This window comes from Pteronotus mesoamericanus, unplaced genomic scaffold (genome assembly GCF_021234165.1).
Source record: "Pteronotus mesoamericanus isolate MK-2021 breed Mesoamerican mustached bat unplaced genomic scaffold, CSHL_Meso_final contig_29, whole genome shotgun sequence".
NCBI classification, from domain to species: domain Eukaryota; kingdom Metazoa; phylum Chordata; class Mammalia; order Chiroptera; family Mormoopidae; genus Pteronotus; species Pteronotus mesoamericanus.
In genome coordinates, this window is record NW_026555123.1 from 5,201,475 (window position 1) to 5,224,756 (window position 23,282).

The following is a 23,282-nucleotide window of genomic DNA, read 5'->3' on the forward strand; positions in this document are numbered from 1 at the left end:
TTTTAATTCTACTCTGTCTTCATTTCTTGGCATATCCCACAAAGCCAGATGCTCGCTTTTCTGTTCCCTCCTCTCTGAGTCAGCATTTGAACATGCATTTTTTTTTCCTTCTGTGCACTCTGGATGGAAGAAAATTGACTTTTTCTTGTGCAATAATTCCAGGGCAAAAAGCACAGGCTGCGGCAGTAAACCGACTGAAAAATGGACCAGGGCTTGGTCTCTTGGTTACACAACCGTGCTGGTCCTGGCTCCCCTTCGCCGCGGTTTCTGCACCCCAGGAGTGTGGACGTCAGCGCCTCCCGGCAGAGGTGCTGCGAGGCGCTCAGAGCGCCGCCCGTGGGCTCCGGCTGCGGCCCTTCCAGGAACGGAGGACTGCGCCACGTTCGCACTGTGTGACACCGCGCTTGGACTGCGCGGGAGGAGAACCAACGGGCGCTGCAGCAGCGCCAGCCACCCCTGTGCAGGGCGCGCTGGCGTGGCTGTGCCGCGCCCCAGGCCCTCGGCGCGACGGGGACGTCCGGGAACCCGACCGTGGGCCGACTCCCGGCCGACGAGACCCTATGAGATGCGGACCGACTACTTCCATGAGTTCATGTCAGGACAGCTATGGTGAAAGGCATTTCTCTTTTAACACAGGAATGCCATTTGGTCCTGTGACAATCCTGACATGAGACATGGAATGCAAGAGACATTTTAAAATCACACTAAAGTGTTTTTGCACAATTACTCAAAGATGCGTGTTTGTGTCCACAGACATAAAAGCCAGCACTTCACTCACTCGTTTTCCAGCGCTAACGAAAGACGGGCAAACAGTTAATCAGGGGCAGGGCGAGACACCCAACAGCAAACACTGGAACACACGCTGCCCGGGGCGGGGGGGGCGGTTTCTGCCTGCTCGCGGGGCCCAGAGCCAGGAACGCCCCTGACACCGGCAGGCTCCCGGAACACACATCACGCGAGTTGTTCTCTTAGTGATCAACGCGCGTCTCCACCAAAATGATGTCAAGCTGGTGTCTCTGCAACCTACACACATGTGCACACACACGCACACACATGCAAGCTTTGGGCACGGGCAGGGCTTACAGCGTAACTTCACAGTGGGACTGAACGAGGCCACACGAACTTCCACGCCCGCCCTCCCCCGCCCCCCCGTGACTGCCACCCCGGACGCGCCCACAGGCCCCAGGCTTTTGTGTGTAATAGTTAATGCAAGAAACTTTCCTACGGAATGAAGAGCTGTTTAGCCAAATCTTCAACTTATCTGTCCATATTTATTAACCTCTGTTCATTGTTAGGAAATTAATTATTCTAACGATACAGATTTGTGTATGCTATACATTAGTAACTAAAACAATAACTGTCTAAAACTAAGTTAAGAAACTGAGAACGATGCTTCTAGACCAAAACAATCTGCAGTGATATAGGTTCTTGAAAATATGTATTGATTACTCATGGGCAAATATGGATACTATAAATTCATGAGCTACAGCTGTGAATTGTATAATATGAAGTAAATATTGTTTTGCTTACATTACCACCACCTTTGGTGGAGCTGGTTTTTCATTTTTTTAAACACACTGACTGCCAACAATTTAATAGCAGCCCAGTTAACACAGTGATAATGATTTCGTGTGAACCACTGACCTAAAACAAAGTCACAGGCTCCTTTCTGAAGCAAGGTGTGGGGAATAAGAAAACAAGCTGAACTTTACTCTCCAAATTACTTACCGGGGTTGCTATCATTGGTACTCAATACAGCATCTGTGTCATTAATGTGATGGATAAAATCTAAAAATTAAAGAAAAAATACAGTTTACCACGGAATGAAAGATGCTGAATCGATCACCCACTGAAGTGTTTTATTTGTCACGACCCTCCAGGACCTGCCGTGTGGCAACACCGGTGAGTCGGCCGAGCCCAGCCTCGCCGTCGCGGGCTCCCTGGCTCCCTGCGCTCACAAAGGCGAGGCCTTCAGCGCCACGCCCCCGGCGGGACGTTTTCACTCGAGTGAGGGTTTTAAAAAACCTGCCCGCAGAGTGGATTTAGTTAAAAAGCACTAGAATAAAGACACTGTGCGTTTTTTCCCTGTACTCCCACAAATGTATGTAAGTACAGTTACCCCTTAGGTAAAGTTCTGAAGTCTGTAATAGGGGGACACCAACCCTTACAATGGCTGAATTTATCTGGAAAATCATTTAAAGTTTTTACAAGGTATAGGTGTGCTTGTACAGACCCAAGGCGGCCCCGGACTACGGTTCACAAGCACACTCAGACACGTGCTGGTGCCTGCGCGTCTACCGCTCAGCAGTGAGAGGGGACGGGTAAAGGATGCGGTTTCCTGCTGGCCTGAGAGAACCTACTTTGTTCTGTTTAACGTTAACTTTTATAACCTTAGTAATGATGACTAAACATGTTTGATTAAAACTTCAGTGAGATAGAAAAAATGATGGGTCAGACTTTAAGGTCATTCGCTCGTTGAACGTGTGAATGATTCACCTCCATTGTACGCTCGTCAGGATAGAACAAAAGGAGGCGTGGAAGTGCTCTGGCCTTTTCCAGCCCCTCCAAGGGTTACCAGTGATCTGAGGTTAGAACTTCCGAACCATTCCGTGGTCCCGGACGCCGGGCTCACACCAGGCCAGCGGCCAGGGAGCTCCTGCAACCGAGTGCACCGGGTGCACAGCGTCGCCCCAAACCCACGTGCGCCCGGGACCCTGGGCCGCGGCCTTATTTGGAAATAGAGTCATGGCAGGTACAATCCAGGTGAGACCAGGTCGCCCTGGATGAGGGTGGGCCTGAAGTTCCGTGACTGGAGTCCTTTGTAAGAACAGGAACCTTTGGGACAGATGCACAGAGAGAAGACGGTCCCGTGGAGATGGAGGCAGACACCGGAGGGACGGGGGTCACAGGCCAAGGGCGGCTGAGGGTGCACTGCCAGCGCTCGCCCACCGGGAGCTGGAGGCGGCGGGCAGGGCTCGGGCTTCTGGGGGCAGAGCCCGGCTGACACTGTGACTTTGTGCTTCTGGTCCCCAGGGCCGCCAGAGAGTAACTCCTCTCGCTGTGAGCCAGCAGGTGCCTGGCACCCGGGCTCGACAAGGACAGGGCAAGGGAGGAAAATGCCAGGCAGCATCTCCCACGGGAGCAGGCAAATGCTCTACACAAAACAGTAGCCCTGCTCCTCCCAAAACAAACTGAATCCAGTAAGAAATTTAGAAACTACATATCAGGACTAACAAATTAATCTAAGTCTTTCCAGAATATAAGAATGATATACATATTACAAAATGTATTCATGTAATGTGTTATATTAACAATTTGAAGGAGAAAACCTTATGACCATTTTAAGAGATGGAGATTACTTGATAAAAGACAGCACACATTAGTAAAAATGCTTAAGAAAACAATAGGCAAGAACATTTTCAAATGACTAAAGGCTGCAACCAACATCCTATAATAAGTTCCATAAATAATATACTTACCACGTAAGCTCTGTCACCCTACTGTCTCCTAATTTCGATCCTAATATTTTGAAAATAAGTGACTGAAGTTTGTTTCCCCAAGAGTCTACACGTCAAATTCTTCAGTAACAAACACCAATGAACTTCATAAATTCTATTATACTAAAATTTTGTGGTTAAGATCAAAACAATACTTGAAATATCTGCTGGAACTTAGGAATATTTTATATTAATTAGAGAATCTGAAGGAATATTATTTATTCAAAAATTAGTTTTTGGAAAGAAACATACACATTAAATCTGAGATTGTAGCCATAGAAGACAAACCGAATCAAGTATATTTTTCAGAATTACAAACAGTGCTTTTCACTTGATTTCTCCCCAGTCCAGAACCTGAGGCTGAAACGAAAACGTCACAGGAATTACCATCCCCGAGAGCAACTGTGTGAAAACACAGGACATGGATACTTACTAAAAATAAACTCTCCCGCATTGAAAAGGAAGTTAGACATAAGCACCCAGTACACAACCATGGCCCCAACGAGAGACACCAGGGAGAAGAGGAGGCTGGACCACTGGCCGAAGGCGCCGAAGTAGTGTCTGCAGACGTCGGGGAACTCCCAGGCCGCGGCGTCCACGGAGGCTGCGGACGAGCAGAGGGAAGAGAGCACAAGCAGGCGTCAGTCACACACTCCAGAGCCATGAACTGCTTTCCCAAATCCACTCAAGCAGTCAGAGATTCCGGGTATTCCACCCGTAGGTATTAGACCACATTAGGAAGCAGCAGAAATGAAAACATGATAGAACAAACACAGGAAAAGAAGTGTATGTCAACAGAGGTACAACAAATGAAACAGGAGAGATCATCTGAGGCACGGATTCTAGTCGAATAAAGTTTGGTAACGAATAAAGGCAAGTGATAAGCCAAGGCCAGGCACAATCACCGGCAACGGGACAGGAGCTGTTGCCGGATAATATTTGGGAATATTATCTAATGACATGGGGAAAGTTCCCCTGAGTCATTCTGTCTACCACACACGCCAAGTTTCAGACAACAGAGTTTAAAAATCAAGTAGCAGAAAAGTTAGAAGACTGTAAAACAGAACCTGAAAGTTTATCCTTTTTCTATCAACTGAATTAGGGTGGAAGAGATAGGCAGATATAAACAAGCTCATGTAATACAAGAGCCATTCAAACACTGAATGGGAGAAAACCAGAGCTAACAGGTAAGGGGCCTGTGCCTGTGTCGCATGAGAGCTCGGCAGGCCGGCAAAGGCGCCGGGGACGGGAGGTGGCAGGGAAGGGACGGGGCAAATGATCGAGAGGAAACGCGCCACCGCTCGGCAGGGACAGGAGAAACCTGGACAACGCCTGGCCTGTGGACCCGTATACTCACTCAGATTTGGTTAAGTGATGTGTGTCCATTCGGGCCCTAAACCACTTCAAAACACTCTAAGAAGGTATTTCCCTGATCCAGGTCTTAAAGAGATCAGTGGGGGGAAAAGTGTGTAATTTTGAGAATTCATTACAAAGGACACATTGCTGACATTTCCTATTTTTCTAGGTATCATGTCTTCTTTTAGGAGATTCCAACATTTTGGCCTTTTGGTGGGAATAGGTCAAAACAGTCACCATCGACTGACCAAGAATCTCAGACCTCTCAATATAGCTCTTGCACAGACCTTATTTTTAAAACAGGACTCTAAACCTGTCCTTATAAGGAAATGAACAGCACAGTGAGTGCCTTCTGCCAAGAACTCCAGCCGGCCCGGACTTCAGGGCAGCCCCGATCGCCAGGGGGGAGAGAGGCGCGTCTTCGGGCACAAACTGGAGGGCCGCCCGGCAGGCAGAAGGCACGGGTCTGCGACCCGCCGCAACGGGGACGCCCAGAAGAGCGGGCGCGCCCCCCGGCAGAGCCTTACTTATCATGGTGCACGACTTCACGACTCTGTAGCAGCAGTACAGCGTCAGGAGGCCCATGAGCACGATGACACAGATGCCCGTGGTGAATCCAGCCTGTGTGAAGACAGGAGCACAGGACAGCGCGCGTCAGCACGTGGGACAAACACACTCGCTGCCACGTTACGCTGCCCTAAATAGTTACGATAAAACCCGACACACCATCACGATGAAACCATTATACTTAGTGTGCAGCCAAATATAAGAATTTTCTTTAAAAAATTATGCAGATTTATTAAGACCTCTACTGTATGTGTCCGTGAGTTTCAGCTCTGTATCCCGCACGAGGGTGAAATCGTGCGGTCTGACTGCGGGGTGGACACACACCACATGGGTCACAGGTCAGAGAGGTGTGCACTTGAAACCTAGGTGGCCCTATTAACCAGTGTCGTCCCGATACGTTTACTAAAAATTAGAAACAGACAAACTCCAAAGTCATTGGGAAAACAAACAAACAAACAAACAAACCCACCTCTGTTGTAAAACTTACAACATGAAAAGAAAAAAATTCAGGCTAAAATTAGGCCAAAAAATGCAATTACCTGTTTTATGCCCCAAGGGATGCTTAGTATAGACGTTCCCATCATGGTGTTCCAGATCATAAAGCTGAAAGACAGAGGAACAGCAGTAAATTGCGACGCTTCAAGCCTCCCATGTTTTAATTAAGACACAACTCAGGCAGCCGGTGACGTGCATCTGCCCGGCCCGGCCCCCCAGATGCGGCTCACATGGTCACCACGCTGGCGTTCTTCCCGCACCCCGCCGAGGAGCTCGGGAGCTTGTAGGCGGAGCCAAGGGGGCTGTACACGTAGCACTCCTCGGGGGCAGGGACCACGTGGTCCGGGGCCACCTGGTGGGATGAAACAGAAACGTGAGCACCAGGAACCGTGCAAAACAGGGTGTCTTCTCGACACCAGAGCACCGGGTGCTCCGCACACTCCTCCATGTCATGAGCAGTAACGGCATGCGTCCCTGAGTGACAAGTACCAAAACCCCCTTCAAACGCAGTGAAGACCTAAAGGAGCAAGACCCTAAGGACCCCTCCCAACAAACTGTCCCTCTGAAATGAGGAGGAGTTCTGGGAATGCGTGTCTGTCAGGAGAGCTCTCTCTCCAGGTTTATGGGGAAGGAGGCAGGGGAGCCGGTGAAGACGGCCCGGGGGCTTCTGGGTGGAGGAGACTGGGCTGCGTCGAGGGGCAGTTCAAGAGCCCAGTGGCCACGGACAACGGTGAGTGGCTGGGTTTTGCAGAGGCAGGCGGGCAGGACACGCGCCCTGAGGGGGGGCTGGGCCGTCGGTAGAAGAAAGACAGGAAGAGTATAAACCAAGACTGTCCACGCGCTTCAGCAGCTGAAGAAAAAGGTGAGCTACAGGGACGTAAGGGAAAGACAAAGCCAGGATTCTGAAAGATGGAGGACGGAAACCGAAGGGGAGGAGCCCCAGAGAGGCCGAACAGACACAGAGGGCCGCGACCAGGCTGGCGCCGCGGCTCGGACTCCCAGAGCCGCCTCCCTTCCGCGCAGCCCCCCGCCCCGCCCCGCCCCCGCGTTGGAGGGAAAACGCAGTTTCCTGAGGGATTCTGCCCGTCTCCCTGGCAGCGGTCCTTTGAAAACCTCGGGATCCTCCGGGAACTACGTGGATGTGCACACACACTCATTAAGAATGGCCGTGGCACACGGTTCGTTTTAGATCGCTGTGTGCAGGCTCTGGCGTACACGAGAGCCACCGCACAGCCGGCTGACAGGCGGCTGCCACGCCGCGCGCTGCACTCAGCACACGGCCTGGCCCAGACCGGCCGCGGCGCTGCTCCGACCTGCTCCCTGAGCCCAGACGGTAGGAGGGCTGAGCTACACCTGCAGGCACTGGGCTCCTTCTAGCCACCCCCGCCCCCCCGCCCCCTCCTCCCAGGCTCACATGCTTCCAGCAGGAAACTGCAGCTTTATCACGACTATGAAGGTGCAGGCCCAGGGGAGGGGGAAGCGCAAAAACTGGGGGAGAGTGTCGTCCCATCCAGGGTACTTGCAAGTCCCTCCTCTGTGTACAAAAGCAGCTCTTACTGCTTCACGATGCTCAAAAAGAGGGCCCTACGAGACTGAGCGACAGGCCCGATCCCTGCCCCCTTAGAAAACCCAGAAAGCGGCTGGTCCCTCCTCCCATTTTGTTACAACCTATAAGAAAGTCGTTCTCTCTCCTCCCAGAATGTCTGCCTTTTTCTTTAAGCTTCTGAGTTTCTGAATCTCTCATAGTGGTAATTCTTATAAGGAACCACATTAACTGGAATAACTATTTTTGATCCCAAAATGATGATACGGATTTTAGAAGATTAAGAGTCAACACACCGCGGCCCATGCATTCGGCCTTCCCTCTGCCGTTTCCCAGCCCCTTTGCTGGGGACAACTTTTGCGTGGGTAACGATCTAACGCAGAGGTAAGGGCACGTGACGGCGTGGGTTCCCACCGCCTGGGTGTCTGGCAGCTGCTCTCTGGCCTGGGTTTTTGATCTGGGAAAGGACACACTGAATAGGGAAATATCCCACATACGTATGCATAGATTTGTTTCCCACCCCTGTAGAAAATTTCTGCACACATTTTCCCCTTGTAGCTTCAAACTTAAAAATCAAACAGACTAACCAGACCCTGTTACTATTTCTATTCATCGATGACTGAGCCACTTCAAAAGCGGTTACCCTCCTCCACGCGTTCGGCATCGGGGTTAGCGGAACCTAACCCAGCGGCCCTCCGGCTGCTGCCGCCAACGCGGCGGCATTGTTCCCACTGCCGGCTGAGCACGAAGGGACTAGCCTGAGATGCAGGACGCGCATCAATTCATGGCTGCCCTTGACTTTTCAGGACGCCACCCTGGGGACGGGACCAGCAGGAACTTCAACCGCCGGGAGCTGCCCTGCCCCTGCGGCCGCTGTCCCTTTCAGCTGCACCTTGGCCTGCGCGCGGCGCCTCGCCCCTTACCAGCGCCTTGTCCGCGGGAGCCGTGAGCCGGCTGTAGTACTGCATCCTCTTGTTCATGGCGGAGGCCTGGTCGCTGACCCTCTGCATGACGTCATCTGCACCGACGATGTTTGTGGGTTCTATGCAGAAAGGCCTAGAGGAGGGAACACATGCTTGACAGAGAGCATTCAGCCGTCGAAGGAAGGAAGTTCTTGTCCTCCCTTACAGAGAGGATGCTCCAAGGCAGGACATTCGCGTCGCACGTAGCACACAAGATGGCACAAGGGAAGTACTGTCCCATCTGCAGAATAAAGCTCTTTACTATTACTTTAAGCAGACTTTTTTTTAAAACTTAAGAAATTTAGCAACAGAGGAGACAGAACAGAAAGAGCTTCAATTAGTTATTAAAAAGAAATATAGCAGCTGTCAATTTTCAACAATGACACTTAGGCACAGCTTGGAATATTCTCTCAAAAAGCTTTTGGCACGAAATCAGAGAAACCACAGACCAGAATGTTCCTGTGCTAAAGAGTCTGCCCTCCTTCCTGGGCTGTAGTTACTTCCGATGACAAAGGGGGTTCCTGTTTCTGAGCCCGCGTGCTGAGGGCCGTCATCTCGACGGTCTCCCTGGTGGGGTTTAGCCCTGAGGACTGTCCCGGGGACATCAAGACGCCTCGTCTCATTTTGGCCACGGCCTCACTGTTCTCGGAATTCGGAAACAGCCCTGTTACGCTAGCATATGCCACCTTCGCACCCCCGTGTCCCAGCAGGCGAAGGTGTGGCCTGCCTTCTACCAGTCATTTTCTTTCTGTCGTTCACGAAGCTCCCTCTCTCTGCTAAGCCTCTCCCGTATCCGAAACGGACAGATCCGCAGAGGTGCATGAAAGCACAGCCTTCCTCTGCGGGTCCTCAGGCCCCCTGAAGTCACGGAGGATCCGGCACCCCCCACCAGAAGCAAGTTGCCGTTTCAGGTTAGGCACAGATCCGAAGGAGGAAGGGGAGAAAGGCCCGGACGTGTATCGCTGGTTCCATGTTTCTTTACAGGCAACGTTTATTAAAGTACGGCCATCAGTTCTGGAGATACCGTTAGTCTAACCCTGTGGGAAGCACTTGAAAAACCACGTGACAGAAATTTTAGTTTCTGCCCTTTTCCAGCTCTGTGATACTAGAGAAGAGGTAGCACAATGGTAAATTTAGTCCTGTCCCCTAGCTGGCGCACGGGACCTTTGAACCTTTATTTATTCTCCGCTCTAGCACTTAAACTCGGTGGGCACTCTGCAGTCTGACCCGACAGAGGTCTGAGGAGGGCCCTTGGAAGAGCAGAGACGCGTGGAGAGGGACCGACGTGACCTGCTGCCTAACTAAGCACGGAAGTGCCAGGTTAATCACGTGGAGCCAATAACCCTCCAGCGGACACGGGCGGGGAAGGGCCAGCGGCGGCATGAGCTACCCCTGCTTCGGACGGAGGGGCCCGAGACAGCGGCGGGGCTCCCGAACCCCTCGGCTCCTCCGTGCCGTGCACACCCCCAGCGACACTCGGCGGTGCTGAGAGGCAGCGCCAGACCCTGGTGGTCACACCGGGGGGGCCAGCCTCACCGGGGCTCCGCCTTCCTGTGCTGCCACGGGGACACCCCACGAAGCTCAGGTGGCAGTGATGGCGTCAGCGCCCACGTGGCGCCGAGCGAGCAGCGGATCCCGAAAGACCAAAAGGACGAAGAGGTGCGGCAGCGGCGGAAGGAGACGGACACTCTGCTCGCTGCCCGGCCTGAAAGTCCGGCCGCGTTGCTCCCCGGCACCCGGGGACCGAGGGCCAGCAAGGAGGCGGCCGCCGGCGACGCAGCGGCAGCTGTGCCGGCTTCGCGGGCTCGGGCGCCTGAGCGCAGGACGCTTTCCTTTCCCGGCAGTTTCCATCGGGCTGCCGTGCGCCTGTTCAAACCAATGCTTGGGACTCGTTTCAAATCAGACTCTCCCGAAAAACATACAACTCAGCACATTTTCACCGAATCTTTGGAAACGTCCTTAAGGCTTCATCTGAGAAAGCAAATATATACATTATATTTCTAAATTGGACTTCGGGTGGATCCGAAGACACCTACTAGGTCAATAGGGCTCTACAGAGAACAAGATTCAGAAGCGACGCCCTGACACGTGGGCTCCACCCTCCGGAGGGCCTCCCAGGCCACCGGCCAACGCCGCCTCTGCGGGAGGGCGGCTCGGGGTCCCGCAGGGAAAGGGGGCTGTGCTCCTCGTGGAGAAGTTATAGTTCCCACATCACCAGTGTTTATGGTCACGCTACGGGAAAAAGGCTTTTAACGTTCAGCGACATTTTTTAAATATTTTAAAATGTGATTCCAAACCCCCATATTTTCGCGTAACGTACTTAGAAACAAAGAAACCTTATTCCTACTCAAAGCCTTTTTTAGGTTCCACTGCTTAAGTCCCTGAACATTTTTTGGCTTTTCCACACATCTCCGCCCTCCTGCTGGCCAGCTCCGCCCCTCAAGTCCCGGAACAATTCCATGCCTCTCAGCAGGTTCGTCCTCAGCACGAAGGCTCCTGGCTCCAAACCGTCCTGCTCACCACACACCCGAGGGCCGAAGCACTCACGCACCTGCCAGACTGGGCAGTTTGTTAAAAAAAGAGTAAGAAGCAAATCAGGTATTCAAAGAATATCATGCAAATAAACATTCAAAACACTGAACCCGCTGTGCTGGCTTCCGCCTGCCCGGGGAAGCTGCGCGTGTGCGGCGGCTTCCCGGCACAGACGAGAGAAGCAGCCCGAGGACCTCTGGGCGCCCACGGGGCTCTCGGGCCTGACGCGGCCCGCGGGCTGGGCCCACCCCGGGCCCGACCCCTGCTAGGGCTCATTCTCTCACACTGGCTCTCGAAGCCCTTTGTGTGCCAAGCACGTATGAAGCATTGCACGAAACTCCTAGTGATGACGAGGGTGCCAGTCTGCTGGAGGGGGCGGGTAAGTGAGCAGTTCCAATCGCGATAGAGAATGAGAGAGAGGGAGCGGGGGAGAGAGAGAGAAGAGGGGAGAGGGAGAGGAGGAGGGGGGAGCTACAAGGGGGGAAGGGCAGAGAGGCTGTGCGGCACCGGGCTTGGGGGCTTCATCCCATGACGTAACCTGCTGTGCGTGCTGACGGCACCCAAACCGTGACCTGCAGCCTGAACTCCTGGACCACATCCCCGCTGCTCCCTGCCACCGCCACCACCTGTGCTCTCGGGCTCCCTCGCCCTCCCCACTGACCTCGCCAGCTCTGGCGCAGGACAGGCAGCGCGGACGGCAGGGCCCCCCACCCCCCGTTTCTTGCGGCAGGTGGCAGCCAGAGGCTCCGAGGCCCCGAGCGCCTGCGCGCCTGCTCCCCATGGCTTTGCCCCACGGGGCTCCCTTCCCAAGGCGTCGCTGGGCTCTCCTCGTCTCCCTCCAGCACCTCGCCCTCCTCGTTTCCTAGACGCCTTCGCTGCCCCGCATCACCTCCTGGGCACTCAAGCTACCCAGCGCCCCACGGGCTTCTTACGCACTCACTGCTGACCACGCGGGGGAACGGAAGCTCCCCGGCGGCGGGGATTTCTGTCAGAGTGGTCGCTGCCACACCCCCGGGGCCTAGAAGATACTGTGCCTGGCAAAGCGCAGGGGTGCGGTGACAGAGGGTGACTAATTAAAATGGGGCGAATAGCATGGCATGCCACTTTAAGAGAAGCAGTCTGTCCTCAGAAGGCTGTAGACTCACACGGAAACTGGGAAAGCAGCACAGAGCACCGCCCCGTGTTCCTCTCCCAGGACCCCCGCGCAAGACGTCTTATAACCGGGGTGTGGGCGTCAGAACCGGCATTATTTTACTACGTTAATGACAAATTATGGGGACAACGCTTTCCATGTTTCTGTAAGTTTAAAATTTTAAAAATAAATACTTAGAGGAGAAATAATAGAAAGAGAGATCAAAGTATCGAACACCATGCAAAGTGAGAAGCAGCAACTTATAAGAAAATCGGTCTAGTGTGGTGTCCTCCAGCCACCGAAAGGCGGTTTCCAGAGGCAGAGAGGGACTGTCCAGAGGAGCCGGGGCCGAGCAGCGTGAGCAGCTCAGCGGGGCGGTTGGGCAAAGGGCTGTCTGGATCGGGTTCTGGAGGAAACCACCGCATATGGCAAGTGTACCCAACCCTTGCAAGGAGTGCTCTGTAAAAAGGAATGAGCGAAAGCAGTGGTAGCTGAAAGGGTACGTGTGAATCCCTCTGGAAAGCGTAAGGGCGTTGAAAAGATAAACATCACCGATAGCCCCACATCCAGGCTCCGTAAGGACATTCTGCCAACTGCAGCCTCCGGCAGAGGCGGGCAGCAGGGAGCGGAGGGAGGGGCCTCACCCCCGCGGTGAGGGCGGCAGGCGGCCTGGCCCGGGGCGCCGTCTGGTCACACGGGGCACGCATGCGCGCGCCCCGGGCGGGCACAGCCCCAGGGCTGAGCCCGCTCGGGGACCCAGGAGACGCACGCAGGGGTGTTGGCAGGAGCGTCATTTGTGAGCTCTCCACGCTGGACACGTGCCACACACCCGGCCGCTGGAGAGCGATCGGCGAAGGGCAGGCGCCCACAGAATCCAACAACGGGAACCGCCACAGGCACACACAACTGGGACGGCATTCACGGTGCGGAAACAGAACTCACAGAATGATACGTGCGGTGTGATCAGAGGTAAAGCAGAGCGGGCGCGCAGGGCGGCGTGGACAGGAACTCCTTTCCGAAGTGAGGAAACGAGCACGCAGGTGCCAGAAGCGCGGCTGCCGGGCGCGCGGGGCGGGTCCGCGGGACGTCCGCGGAAGGACCGCGGGGGTGGCGGGGGGCGCTGTCCCCAGACCGCGGTGTGGCCCGCGTGGGTGCTGGCTTTATCATTACGTAAAAGCTGTACCTATGCAATAGGCACTCTTCTGTACCTATGAAACAGCACGCGATAAGATTTAAACACAGATCGTTAACACGTTCTTTCCAAATTAGCAACGAGCTCAAGAGCAACCATACCACCTTCGGTATCGTACACAAATTTGCTCCTTGTCTTGTAGCAAAACACCATGACTGGCTCGCCATAACTACAACCACCTCCTCTTCCGGCAGAGACACCTGTTTCGAGTTTGCTGACCCGGCTCGGGGCGCGGCTGCCGCCGGTAGGCGTAGAGGCGCATGGCAGGCACTCGAAAGTCCCTGCGACCCTCATCTGTCCCCCTTCCAGGGGAAGATGGTATTTTAACAGTGACTGAGAGAGTAATTGCCTTTTAAAAACTCATGTTACACAAAGAATATCCTGATAACAGATATTTGGAAATGTTTCTGCTGTCATAATTTTATGGCAGAAAATGACGTCTGTCACTAATAAAGACTCATGTGCCGTCTTATATGCGTGGATTAAAGTTTCTCTAACACAGCAAAACTTCCAAATATAGACGGTAAATACTGGTCTTTAAGCCTGTTATTAAACATTAAAAAAGTCAAGGTGATAATTAACAATGAAGCAAATGACAAACTAGCACCTTGCTATTTAGTCCATGTAATGCAAGAATTAATACCAGTATTTTCACTAAAAAATGTTTCAAAAATCGGTGAAATTAAACATTCCACATATTTTAAATATGAAAATTCGCAAACATCATACAGCATCAAATAAAACATTAATTTATAACAACGTGAACATTAGGAAGTTTAACGTGAACTACTGGGTGTGAGACTCTCTCTAATGCCCCCCGCCCTCGGCGCCCTCCCGCCCAGGGCGCCGCGCTCACTGCCCCTGTGAGAACCGGGCCGGCAAGGCTGCAGGGCCCGCGGAGGCGCCCCGGGCGCCCCCCACCCCCCGCCCGGCGCCCGCCTCGGAGCCGCTGGGAGGTCTCGCCCAGGCGCCTGGGAGGCAAGGGCGGTGCTGCCCCTGCAGGGGTCCGCCACCTTCCGAAGGCGCCCCCCGAACGCGCGCGGTTTTCTTCCTTCTCCGGGTGTGCGTGTGTCGGGGAGGAACCGCTGGAACTGGGCAGTGAGGTCAACCTTGGAAGGTGACAGCAATGAGGAAGAGGCTGAGGGGCGAACTTGAAGAGAACCAAGACCGGTGAACAAAGCTACTGGTTATTTCCAAACTCGCGGTATTAAACAAACAAAATCATCGGTGTTTTGGACTTTCAAAACGGCACGGGAGACGTGAATATACAAACCTGCACTGCAATCTCCACATGTTAAGAACTGAGGGATATGAGGGTGAAAAGTTACCAGGCAATTTCCGTAAAAACTACGATGTAATTGTTGAATGAGACTGAAATGGATTCCAACCAGTTTTACTGTGTGGCAAAGTGGTGTACGATTTTCAAAAATAGATAAAGCACATTCAATTGTTATTGATAGTATTATAAAGCGAAAGCAAAAGTTTTAGTGTGCAATTAATAAATAAAAGGTAATTTTATCAAGATTGTTGTATCTTCTAACCTAAGAATGTCCGTTTCTGTTTTATAAGGTGCAGCGGTGCAGAACTACATGCACGTCACGTGCAAATACATGCCCCCCCCCCACACATGCAGGGCCAATTTTTTTAAGATTGTTACTATTATTTTTTAACTGATAAAGAGTGGTATGATGAGAAAAGTAAATGTTGATAAACATCTGGTTTAAGATTACAGGTTCCTTACCAGTGTTAAGCTATTACTTGGTTGCTAGTAAACATCTTCATCAACAACATATAGACAAAGAACTGGACTTGAGTGTTAATTCTCAGGGCCATGTATCTTAATTAAAAACAGATGAGTGCTAAGAATGACCCTCAAGTTCTTTTAATGCAATTCGTGCTTTCAAATAAATCTATAAATCGTTTTAATTCTACTGTTATGAAAACAAATCATCTCTACTTTTAAGGCTACAACATGACCAGGAACAGAAACGCAAGCGTTTTTGCTTGGTTTTCACCGTCAGCACTGGAATGAGACTGAAAGCACCATGGCAACACCAGGGCACTCCCAGCGAGCTCAGATGCCAGACGCACCTCCCTTAACACGAGCCCCGCGGCCCTGCCGCTTTTCCGGAGGCCGACAGCAACGGTCCCACAGCCTCCAGCACACGGCCGCCGGGTGGGACAGGCCGAGACGGCCAGCAAAGCAAAGTTGGGAACGTGGGAAATGCCCAGGAGGGCCCAGGTCTCCAGGCGGCTGCTCCCCGGCCACGTCGTGAGGATGTCAAAACCCCTGCCGGATTGCCTCAATGACCTTAAATACAGCAAGTTCAGATTATGAATCTAGTATGTTGAAATAAAGAGCTTGTCTTAATTACTAATAAAGGGCAGGCTTCAGCCTGCAATGCCATGCCAAATAGTACTCTCTCTCACAAATCAGAAGAATTTCTGGAAAAGATAAATAAAATTTCCAGTTTCATAACCTAACTATTCCCCATTGGAAAAAAAGAGCAAGAAAAGTACAACGGAAGGCCATCATTTTAACTAAAGTTTCCTTTCCTTAAAAACTGGAAAGGTAATGAAAAAGGTAAAGAATTCAGTAATGTATAGAGAGATAGATATCTTTAATATACATATGTGAGTCTTCAAATGAAGACTAAAATTGCTTTCTTCATCATCTTAATTCAGTTACATAGAAACTGCACACACACACACTCACACACACACAGAACCCTCAGTTTTAAACAGATCACCAAGAAAAAGAGCCTCTTTTTCATTTGTCTTCCGTAACTTCAGGCAGCCTCGGAAATCTCCCCTGTGGCTTTCAGAAAGAAGGGCAGACGAGCCACAAAACCCCTGCTTTGCCGCGGGAAGACACTAGTGACAAACGGTCTACACAAAGCAGGCTCTCAGGTGGCAGATGCTGCGGCATCATGACCAGAATCGATTGTTGGCAGGGCGCACGTGACTCGCGGACCAATCCCAGGATAACAGAAGAGACGAAGAAGGCGCGAGTCCAGTGTGAAACCTGCCCCCGCCCCTCAGCGCCAATCAGGTAACTTTTACTAACTAGCAACGAGTATTTGTTATTGTCATTGATTGATTTCTTGCCTTTGGTGACGGTGATTTTTTTTTTTTAGCTGCAGAATTCCCATTTACTTCTCTTTTATTCAACAAACATTTTCCGTGAATTTGTTCTTTATCCCATTTCTAGCCATCACCAAGAGTCTCAACCTTGTTTTAACTTCCTTGGACATATTAAACATAGGGCTTTACAAGTCCCTTTCTGGTAACTCTGTTATCTGGATTCCTGCCAGTCTCCACCGTACACTGCGCCTCTTGAGTTCCAATCACGTCTTATCTCCTCCCATGCCTTGCTAGTTTTGATTCAGAGTCTGACATTGTACTGGAGGAACTACAGGATGCAGAACACAGCAGAAATAATTTGAGGCCTAGAACAAGAACATTTTCATTCGAAAGGGCTTACACTTGTGTTCGGGAGCCAGCCTGAGACCCCCAGCGGCCCCAGACCGCCTGACCACGGCCGCGGGGCGCCGAAGAGGCCGAGCCGAGCAACAGCCCCAGCCGGGAGGCCTTGTGTTTCGAGTTCCCTCGTCCTGGGCTCGTGGGGCTGAGGCTCCCTGCCCAAAGCCTGCGGGGGCTGCTGCGCCTTGGAAGGCTGTCAGGAGCCCTGCTCACCCCGCACCGCCCGCTCGTCAGGGGGCACCGGCAGGCACCCTTCTCCTTTCTGGGCCAGACCCCGTCGTTCTGCATCGTCTGCCTGGCGCTGCCAGGCCGTGGGCAGGGCTCGGTGCAGGCCTCGGCCGCGCGCAGCGTCCCTGGTGCGCTGCTTAGAGCTCAAGGCAATGGAGAGGCTGCCCGGCTCAGGAGAGACTCCCACCCCCTTCATAAACGAGGGGCCTGGTCCCTGCGTTGGTAGCAGAGATAACGTTTTATGGCAGAAAAAACATCTAATCACCGAACACCTGCCCTTCTGCCCTTCTTATCGTCCTGGGAAGGGCCCTCCTCCCGCCTGACGCCCCAGGGCCCCTGACCGCACCCCTCGCTCGGAACGTCACGGGGCCTCGCTTTATCTCTCGGTCTCCGGTGTGAGAGGCCTGTGACACTCACGTGTGCAGGGGCTCCTGTGTGCGCACAGGTGATTAAATGTGGTCCTTTCCTCTCGGTCCCCTCTCCCGTGTAGAGCCACCGTCGGCTCAGCCTGCAGACACTAGAAGGGCAGCAGAAAGGCTCCTCCTCCCCGGCAGCCAACTCTTCATCCCTCCTCCTCCCAAGGAAGCAGACGTCCGACTTGGCCCTCACGAGCACAGGTCAAGCTCGGCTGGGGTCCCTGCGTCTTCAAAGGGACAGAGGGATGGAAACAGAGCACAGCTAGTTTATAGGCTATGGAAACAAGTAGCAAAATCAGACAGAACACACGCACCAGGCACGCAGATCCAGGTGCAAGAGGGCAGGGAGGTGAAGGAGACACATGGGAGGAGGGGAAGAAGGAAAACATACAAGGACCCGTGACTTAGAGCGAAAGGACTGATGGGATGGGAAATCAGACCCCACTCGAACACAGCCACGTGTGTCTACGTGAATGACATCGCTACAGTGCAGAGCATCTCTAGCGCGTGGCCAGGATGGTCTTCTTCAAGTGCTTGGCAAAAGGTCACGCTGGGGAAAGACAATGGTGGAAAGTGGGGAGAAGAGAGGTGAGGGAAGAGGACTGAAGAGATAAAGAGGGGGGCAGGGAGGGGGGAGGGGGAGGGGGGAGGGGAGGGGAGGGCGCAGAGGGGCAGCACCACCAGCAAGTTGGCCGGCGGCTCCCTGGCACCGGTCACAGTCCAGGTCCTCGTCCCCTCTACTTAACATGGATGACAAGTTCCTGCAAATGCAACTCGTGCAGCTCTGGAAACGGGCCCTCCTGGGACAGGGCTCTGCCGTCTCCTGTGCCGATCTGTGTGATCCCCGACTGCGAAACCGCAACGCCCCAGGGAGCACTTCCAGGCACGGCCAGTGGGCTAACAGAGGGACTCGCTTGCTTTGTCTCTCGCTCTCTCTCCCAGAACCAAAAAGAGTCAACTGCCAGTCAAGGACAGCACCCCCGACAAAGGGCCGTGAGAAATGCCACCGGACAGACGCGCCCACCGCAGCCACTCTGAAAACCAGGGGTCGCAGGGCTCGCGCGCGTCTGAGGGCACAGGGGGGCTGCCTGAGTGACGTGTCCACCCCCACCCCTGGCCGACCAGGGCCCTTGAAGCTGCCACGAGCAAAACCTCGCTCTGAGGTCGGACGTGGAGATTTCTGTAACTCTCCACGTTAAAAGGCAAAGCGCCGTGGGAAGGGGTGGGCAGAGTTTTCACCCCCGCGACCCTAACCGGCGCCGGGGCCGATCAGTGCTGGTGACTGGGGGTGGGGAGGGATGGCTCACAGGGCACTGCGGGCTCCCCGGAGAGCTCACGCCGGGCGCGGAGAAGGGCTGGAGCCCCAGGCTCTGGGGAAAACAGAAAGGGAGCGGAGCCGGACAGACCCGAAAAGGCCAGCTCCAGAACAAACAGCCCTTCAGAGCCGGGGTTCGGGCTGGCCCGCACGGACACTCGCGGGGCGGCCGCGGGGCGTGGGTGGTCCCACGCTCCGGCTCTGCCCTGCTCACCTGCCGGCAGGCAAGGCCGCACAGCCGGGGTGGCCGCCTGCTCCCGCAGAATGCGGCAGGTCCTGCAGAGAGATGGCCCCCCACTTCTGTCCTTGCCCCATGCACGCCTGTGAAAGACTGGTGGGGGGGGGCGGGGGGAGGACGGCCGTGCAGAGGGGCACGGACTCGTGTAGTTTGCAGGAGTCCCCACGATCCAAATGGGGACCAGCACCTTCCTCCGCGTGAGTCTGACCAGGACCCGGTACCACCAAAAAGACAGGCAGACCCCCTTCTTTAATTAGAGGCGACAGGCGGTAGGGACTGCCCCCCAGGAGGGAGACAGGGTGAGCCAGGAGCCGAACCGCAGGCGAGAGCGCTCCGGTGCCACGTGCTGCTGCCTGCACTGTCAAAGCCGCCACACAGGCCCACGCGAAGGACGGCTGCTCGGTCCCGCCCAGCAAACCAGCCTAACACCCATCGCTGCATCTCAGCCTCTGCCAGGCAGGCAACCTTCCCCCAGCCACTCCGGGTTACCTGGCCACGACAGCGCCGCCCGGGCTGGAGGGCCCGCCTTCCTCCGCAGGGAGGTCCCCTGGCTGCCAGACACAGCCGGCTCTCTCGCCGCCCCTCCCTCACCGTGACCCCTTTCGGAAGACACAAGCCTCCACGTCCAAAGCCCCTCGGAGCTCCTGCTGTGGGCTGGACAGGGTGCTGCCCGACACCGGAGTCGCCACTCGGGCCGGCGAGACCTTCGGCTTGACTCAGCCGAGGTCTGTGCCTCAACGTCTCGGCCGCTCACGGCGGCTCTCCGCGGCATGGGCGCCTGGGAGATGCTGCCGGGCCGCGCGGGGCGGACGCTCCTGTCACCCGCCTGGCATTTCCGGCCGCGCATGTTAGAAGATGCGGGCGACACTCCTGCCAATGCACAAATGTGTGGAGAAGAGGCTGACTTAACCCTAATTTTTAAAATAACTAAAAAACACATTAAAATGCGGTATTTTACAGGCGGTGCTGGGATATTGCCAGCCACACGGTCACTCCAAAATGACTGCCGTTTTGGAAACAGTCGGCTGAGCTGGTTCTTCCAACAGAAAATAAATTGCCCTTAGTGTGTCTGCCATTTATTTACCTATGAAGAGTGAAGTAGCTCCTATTCTAACAGAAACGACAATGTTTAAAGTATTCCTTTTTCCTTCGCCAAATAACAGTTTCTATTTTCAACATAAATCATTTCACAGGCAAATCAGCATTCAGCACTGCTAAGTCTGTTTAAATATCTGGCTTTCTTAAAACGTCTTACCTGGGTGGTTATCCCATGATTGTAAATAGCTGATTCCCTCTCGTTTTGACAAGTTTCATTATAGAAAATACACTGCCATTCAATCCCCCTGGTTGGACAGATTCTCAGAGACCTCCCTGGACTCCTGCCGGCTCCCTGCAGCGGAATGCCCTGCGCTGACCTGTAGCCCGCTGTCAGAGGGGCCAATTGTTTGTCATAGAACTCCGTCCGCATTCACTAGTCCTCGCAGACGCGGACGCTGGCGCACGCAAGTGAGAACCGCAAGACTCATTCTGGCAGCTTTTCTGGTGGCCCCTGTATATGACGATGATAAACTTCCCACATGATAAGCTTCACACGGCCACCTCAGGCTGAGAGAAAGACTGAAAAATTAAGTACAGGCATGTGCAGCGCAACTACCCTTGGTCAGCGACCCACCGCAAACGTGACGGTCCCCAGGGGCCGCCACGGGGCTGGACAACCCCGTCACCCAGGACGGCCCATCTGGCGCAGAGCGACCCGCCGCGCAGGTGGGCTGCCTCGGAGCGACAGGTGGGGCCGTCCCTCGGGGCAGGGCCGGGCGGCCAAGGCCGGTGTGAGGGCACGCGGGACACCTGTGCACAGACCGCGCCCGCCGCACGGTTCTCGGAAGTAGCGCTGGCAGTAAGTGGCGCGTGGCTGTGTCTGGAAGGCGGAAAGGGGGTCCCCGAGACCAGCTTCCACAGTCCCCCTTCACCTCCTGGATGGGAGCTTCCTACAGCCCTTAACAAAGTCGGGGCTCTGCTGGCCAAGAACGGGGGCGGGGGGGGGCCGGCTGCTGACTGCCTGCCGGGCTCTAATCTAGCAGAGCCCCCGCCTCACCCACCCCCGCCCGGCTTCTCTCCGAGGCGCCGCCGCGACGGCAGCCTCCCATTCATTCCCGCGCAGCCGCCGGCGCCTGCTGCACTGCGTTTAACTTACTGATTTATTTTTTACCCAAATGGCGGTGCATTATACACTGCTCTGCACTTCACTTTTTCACATAAAAAAGTAAGTTGAAGCCTTGTTCTATTTTGATATGTAATAAAGCTGCTTCTTTCTTTTTAATGGGAGAAAATATGGCATTGTATCAATATGCTATAATTTATTTATCTAGTCCTGTAGGAAAAGACATTTTGTTTTTTTCAATCTTTTGCTAGTATAAAAAAAAAAACCCACAGTGCATTAAACAACCTCATGCACATATTATTTGACATTGAGAATTAATGCTTTGAAGTGAAACTGCTGGGTTATATAAACTCTGGAACTGGCTGCTGGTGTTTTGGGGGGGAATCACATTAAACTTATGAGTTAAAATGTAAAGAGCAGGACATTTTATTCTTGCCTTCCCACTGAGAGCAGAATACGCCTTTATGCTACATGTCACATGTTACTAAATCTAGTACCGTATCACATTGAAACATTTCTCCACTACGGATGCATCTCATAACCCTGGACAACGTTTCATCACCGAGAGCCTCCTGGCGGCACCGCAGAGAAACGCCATCCCTGCTGCTGCCTGGCGTCTCCACGTCTGCGGAAGGAATAGGAGCCATGCTGTCGTTGGGTGACCTTTGGTGACACCTTCTGGTGAGTTTGGGAAAGTGCAAGCACCGAAACAAAAAGTGTCAGTGATTTGGAAGAAAATTCTTTCTAGAAATGCTACATTATCAGTGCTCTTAATGGTACAAAGGACAATTTTGTATGGATGGAAAAACGCTGATTTTGGTGACTCCAAAGTGGTAGAGTAGTAATACCCTCACTGTTACAGTGTTTCTATTTTCACATTTATAGTTGCTCAGAAGATACACGACCCAGGATAAAATACCAAATACGGCGGAGAGTTCCTCAGTAAATAAAATACCAAGACAACGAAAAACGAAGTCCTTAGAGAAGACCCCCTTGGAGGCCCTGGCAGAGGTTCACCTCTGCGGGGGCATCTGCATCTCAGTCTGTGTCACCTGCACACAGTGCACCTCAGTCTCGGATTTGAAGAGATGCCCCCGATCCTCACTGAGGTCCCTCAGCGGCGCTTCAGTTGCTCGCACACAGATTTTGCACATTCTTGAAGCTGCCCCTGTGTATTTCATCTATTCTCCCATTACATTTCCCCATCAGAATGCGTTCTATTTTTGCCTATTTGTAAACAGTCACCTTCCTGAATTCTCTTAGTAGTCGTCACAATTTTCCAGTGTCTTCTTCCGGGTTTTCCAAGGGTGCAGTGAAATAAACTTTAAACTCACATCTTAAGTCATGTGCTGGAATTTGAGCTCCATGAAGGTCAGGATGGTGTATTACCCTCACCGTTCCACCCTCAGCATCTAGCATATTCCCTTGCGCAAAGCAGGTAATCAATATATATTTGATAAATGACTTACATAAATGCATTTGACTTCATAAAACTAACCATCTCCAGGGAGATGTTGAGTTTAGTTGAAAAAGTCAAATATAAATGAGGAAATAGTATTCATATTTACTCCCTCCCACCATAACCATACAGATCCTATAAGAAACTGAAGATTTTATGATTAAAGCTATATACGTTTACTTATAATTAGTTCTACTTTAATAATGAAAAGCCCTAATTATGAAATAAGTGTTTTATTTTAAACGTACCTTTTGGATCTTAGATCTGATGAATCAAACTGAATGTTCATGGGTCCAGGGTATACGCCATGGTCCTCCTCAGGGGCGAGAAGGCGCCTGGAGTCGCTGTCCATGTCTGCTGCCTTTCTCAGACTCTCAGCACTGAGGAAGTCAGTCCTACATAAATCAGAGCAGACAGACCACTTAAAGTTTTTACTCTTAACAAATAATACATTTACGTACATAAGGAACTGGAAAAACCCAGGGATTTGCTGAAGATATCTCAATGCAGTATTGCCCAAAACACCTATTTTATCAGAAACTTGCTACGGTGAAATGAAGTTAATGCTTATTTTCAGCTCACTACAACATACGTGGACCAAGCCATTTCCAGGAATAAAACAAATGAGGCTATTTGGACCCATTTTTCTGCAGAAAACAACTAAAAATACTGAGTAAAATATTAAAAATATTTTTTGGCAAGTTTC

General features: G+C 52.8%; 1 protein-coding gene across 1 annotated transcript in view; it reads right to left on the minus strand.

Annotated features, from left to right (window-relative positions):
• SLC38A9 (solute carrier family 38 member 9) overlaps positions 1-23,282 on the minus strand; it is a 47,087-nt gene that overhangs the window by 19,773 nt on the left and 4,032 nt on the right. The window contains exons 2-8 of the mRNA XM_054575348.1: positions 22,825-22,971; positions 8,382-8,514; positions 6,146-6,267; positions 5,960-6,023; positions 5,381-5,474; positions 3,931-4,101; positions 1,729-1,788 (exon numbers count right to left, since the gene is read on the minus strand). Of these exons, the coding sequence (XP_054431323.1) occupies positions 1,729-1,788; positions 3,931-4,101; positions 5,381-5,474; positions 5,960-6,023; positions 6,146-6,267; positions 8,382-8,514; positions 22,825-22,928 (748 nt within the window). The 5' untranslated portion in view covers positions 22,929-22,971. The remainder of the gene's footprint in view (positions 1-1,728; positions 1,789-3,930; positions 4,102-5,380; positions 5,475-5,959; positions 6,024-6,145; positions 6,268-8,381; positions 8,515-22,824; positions 22,972-23,282) is intronic.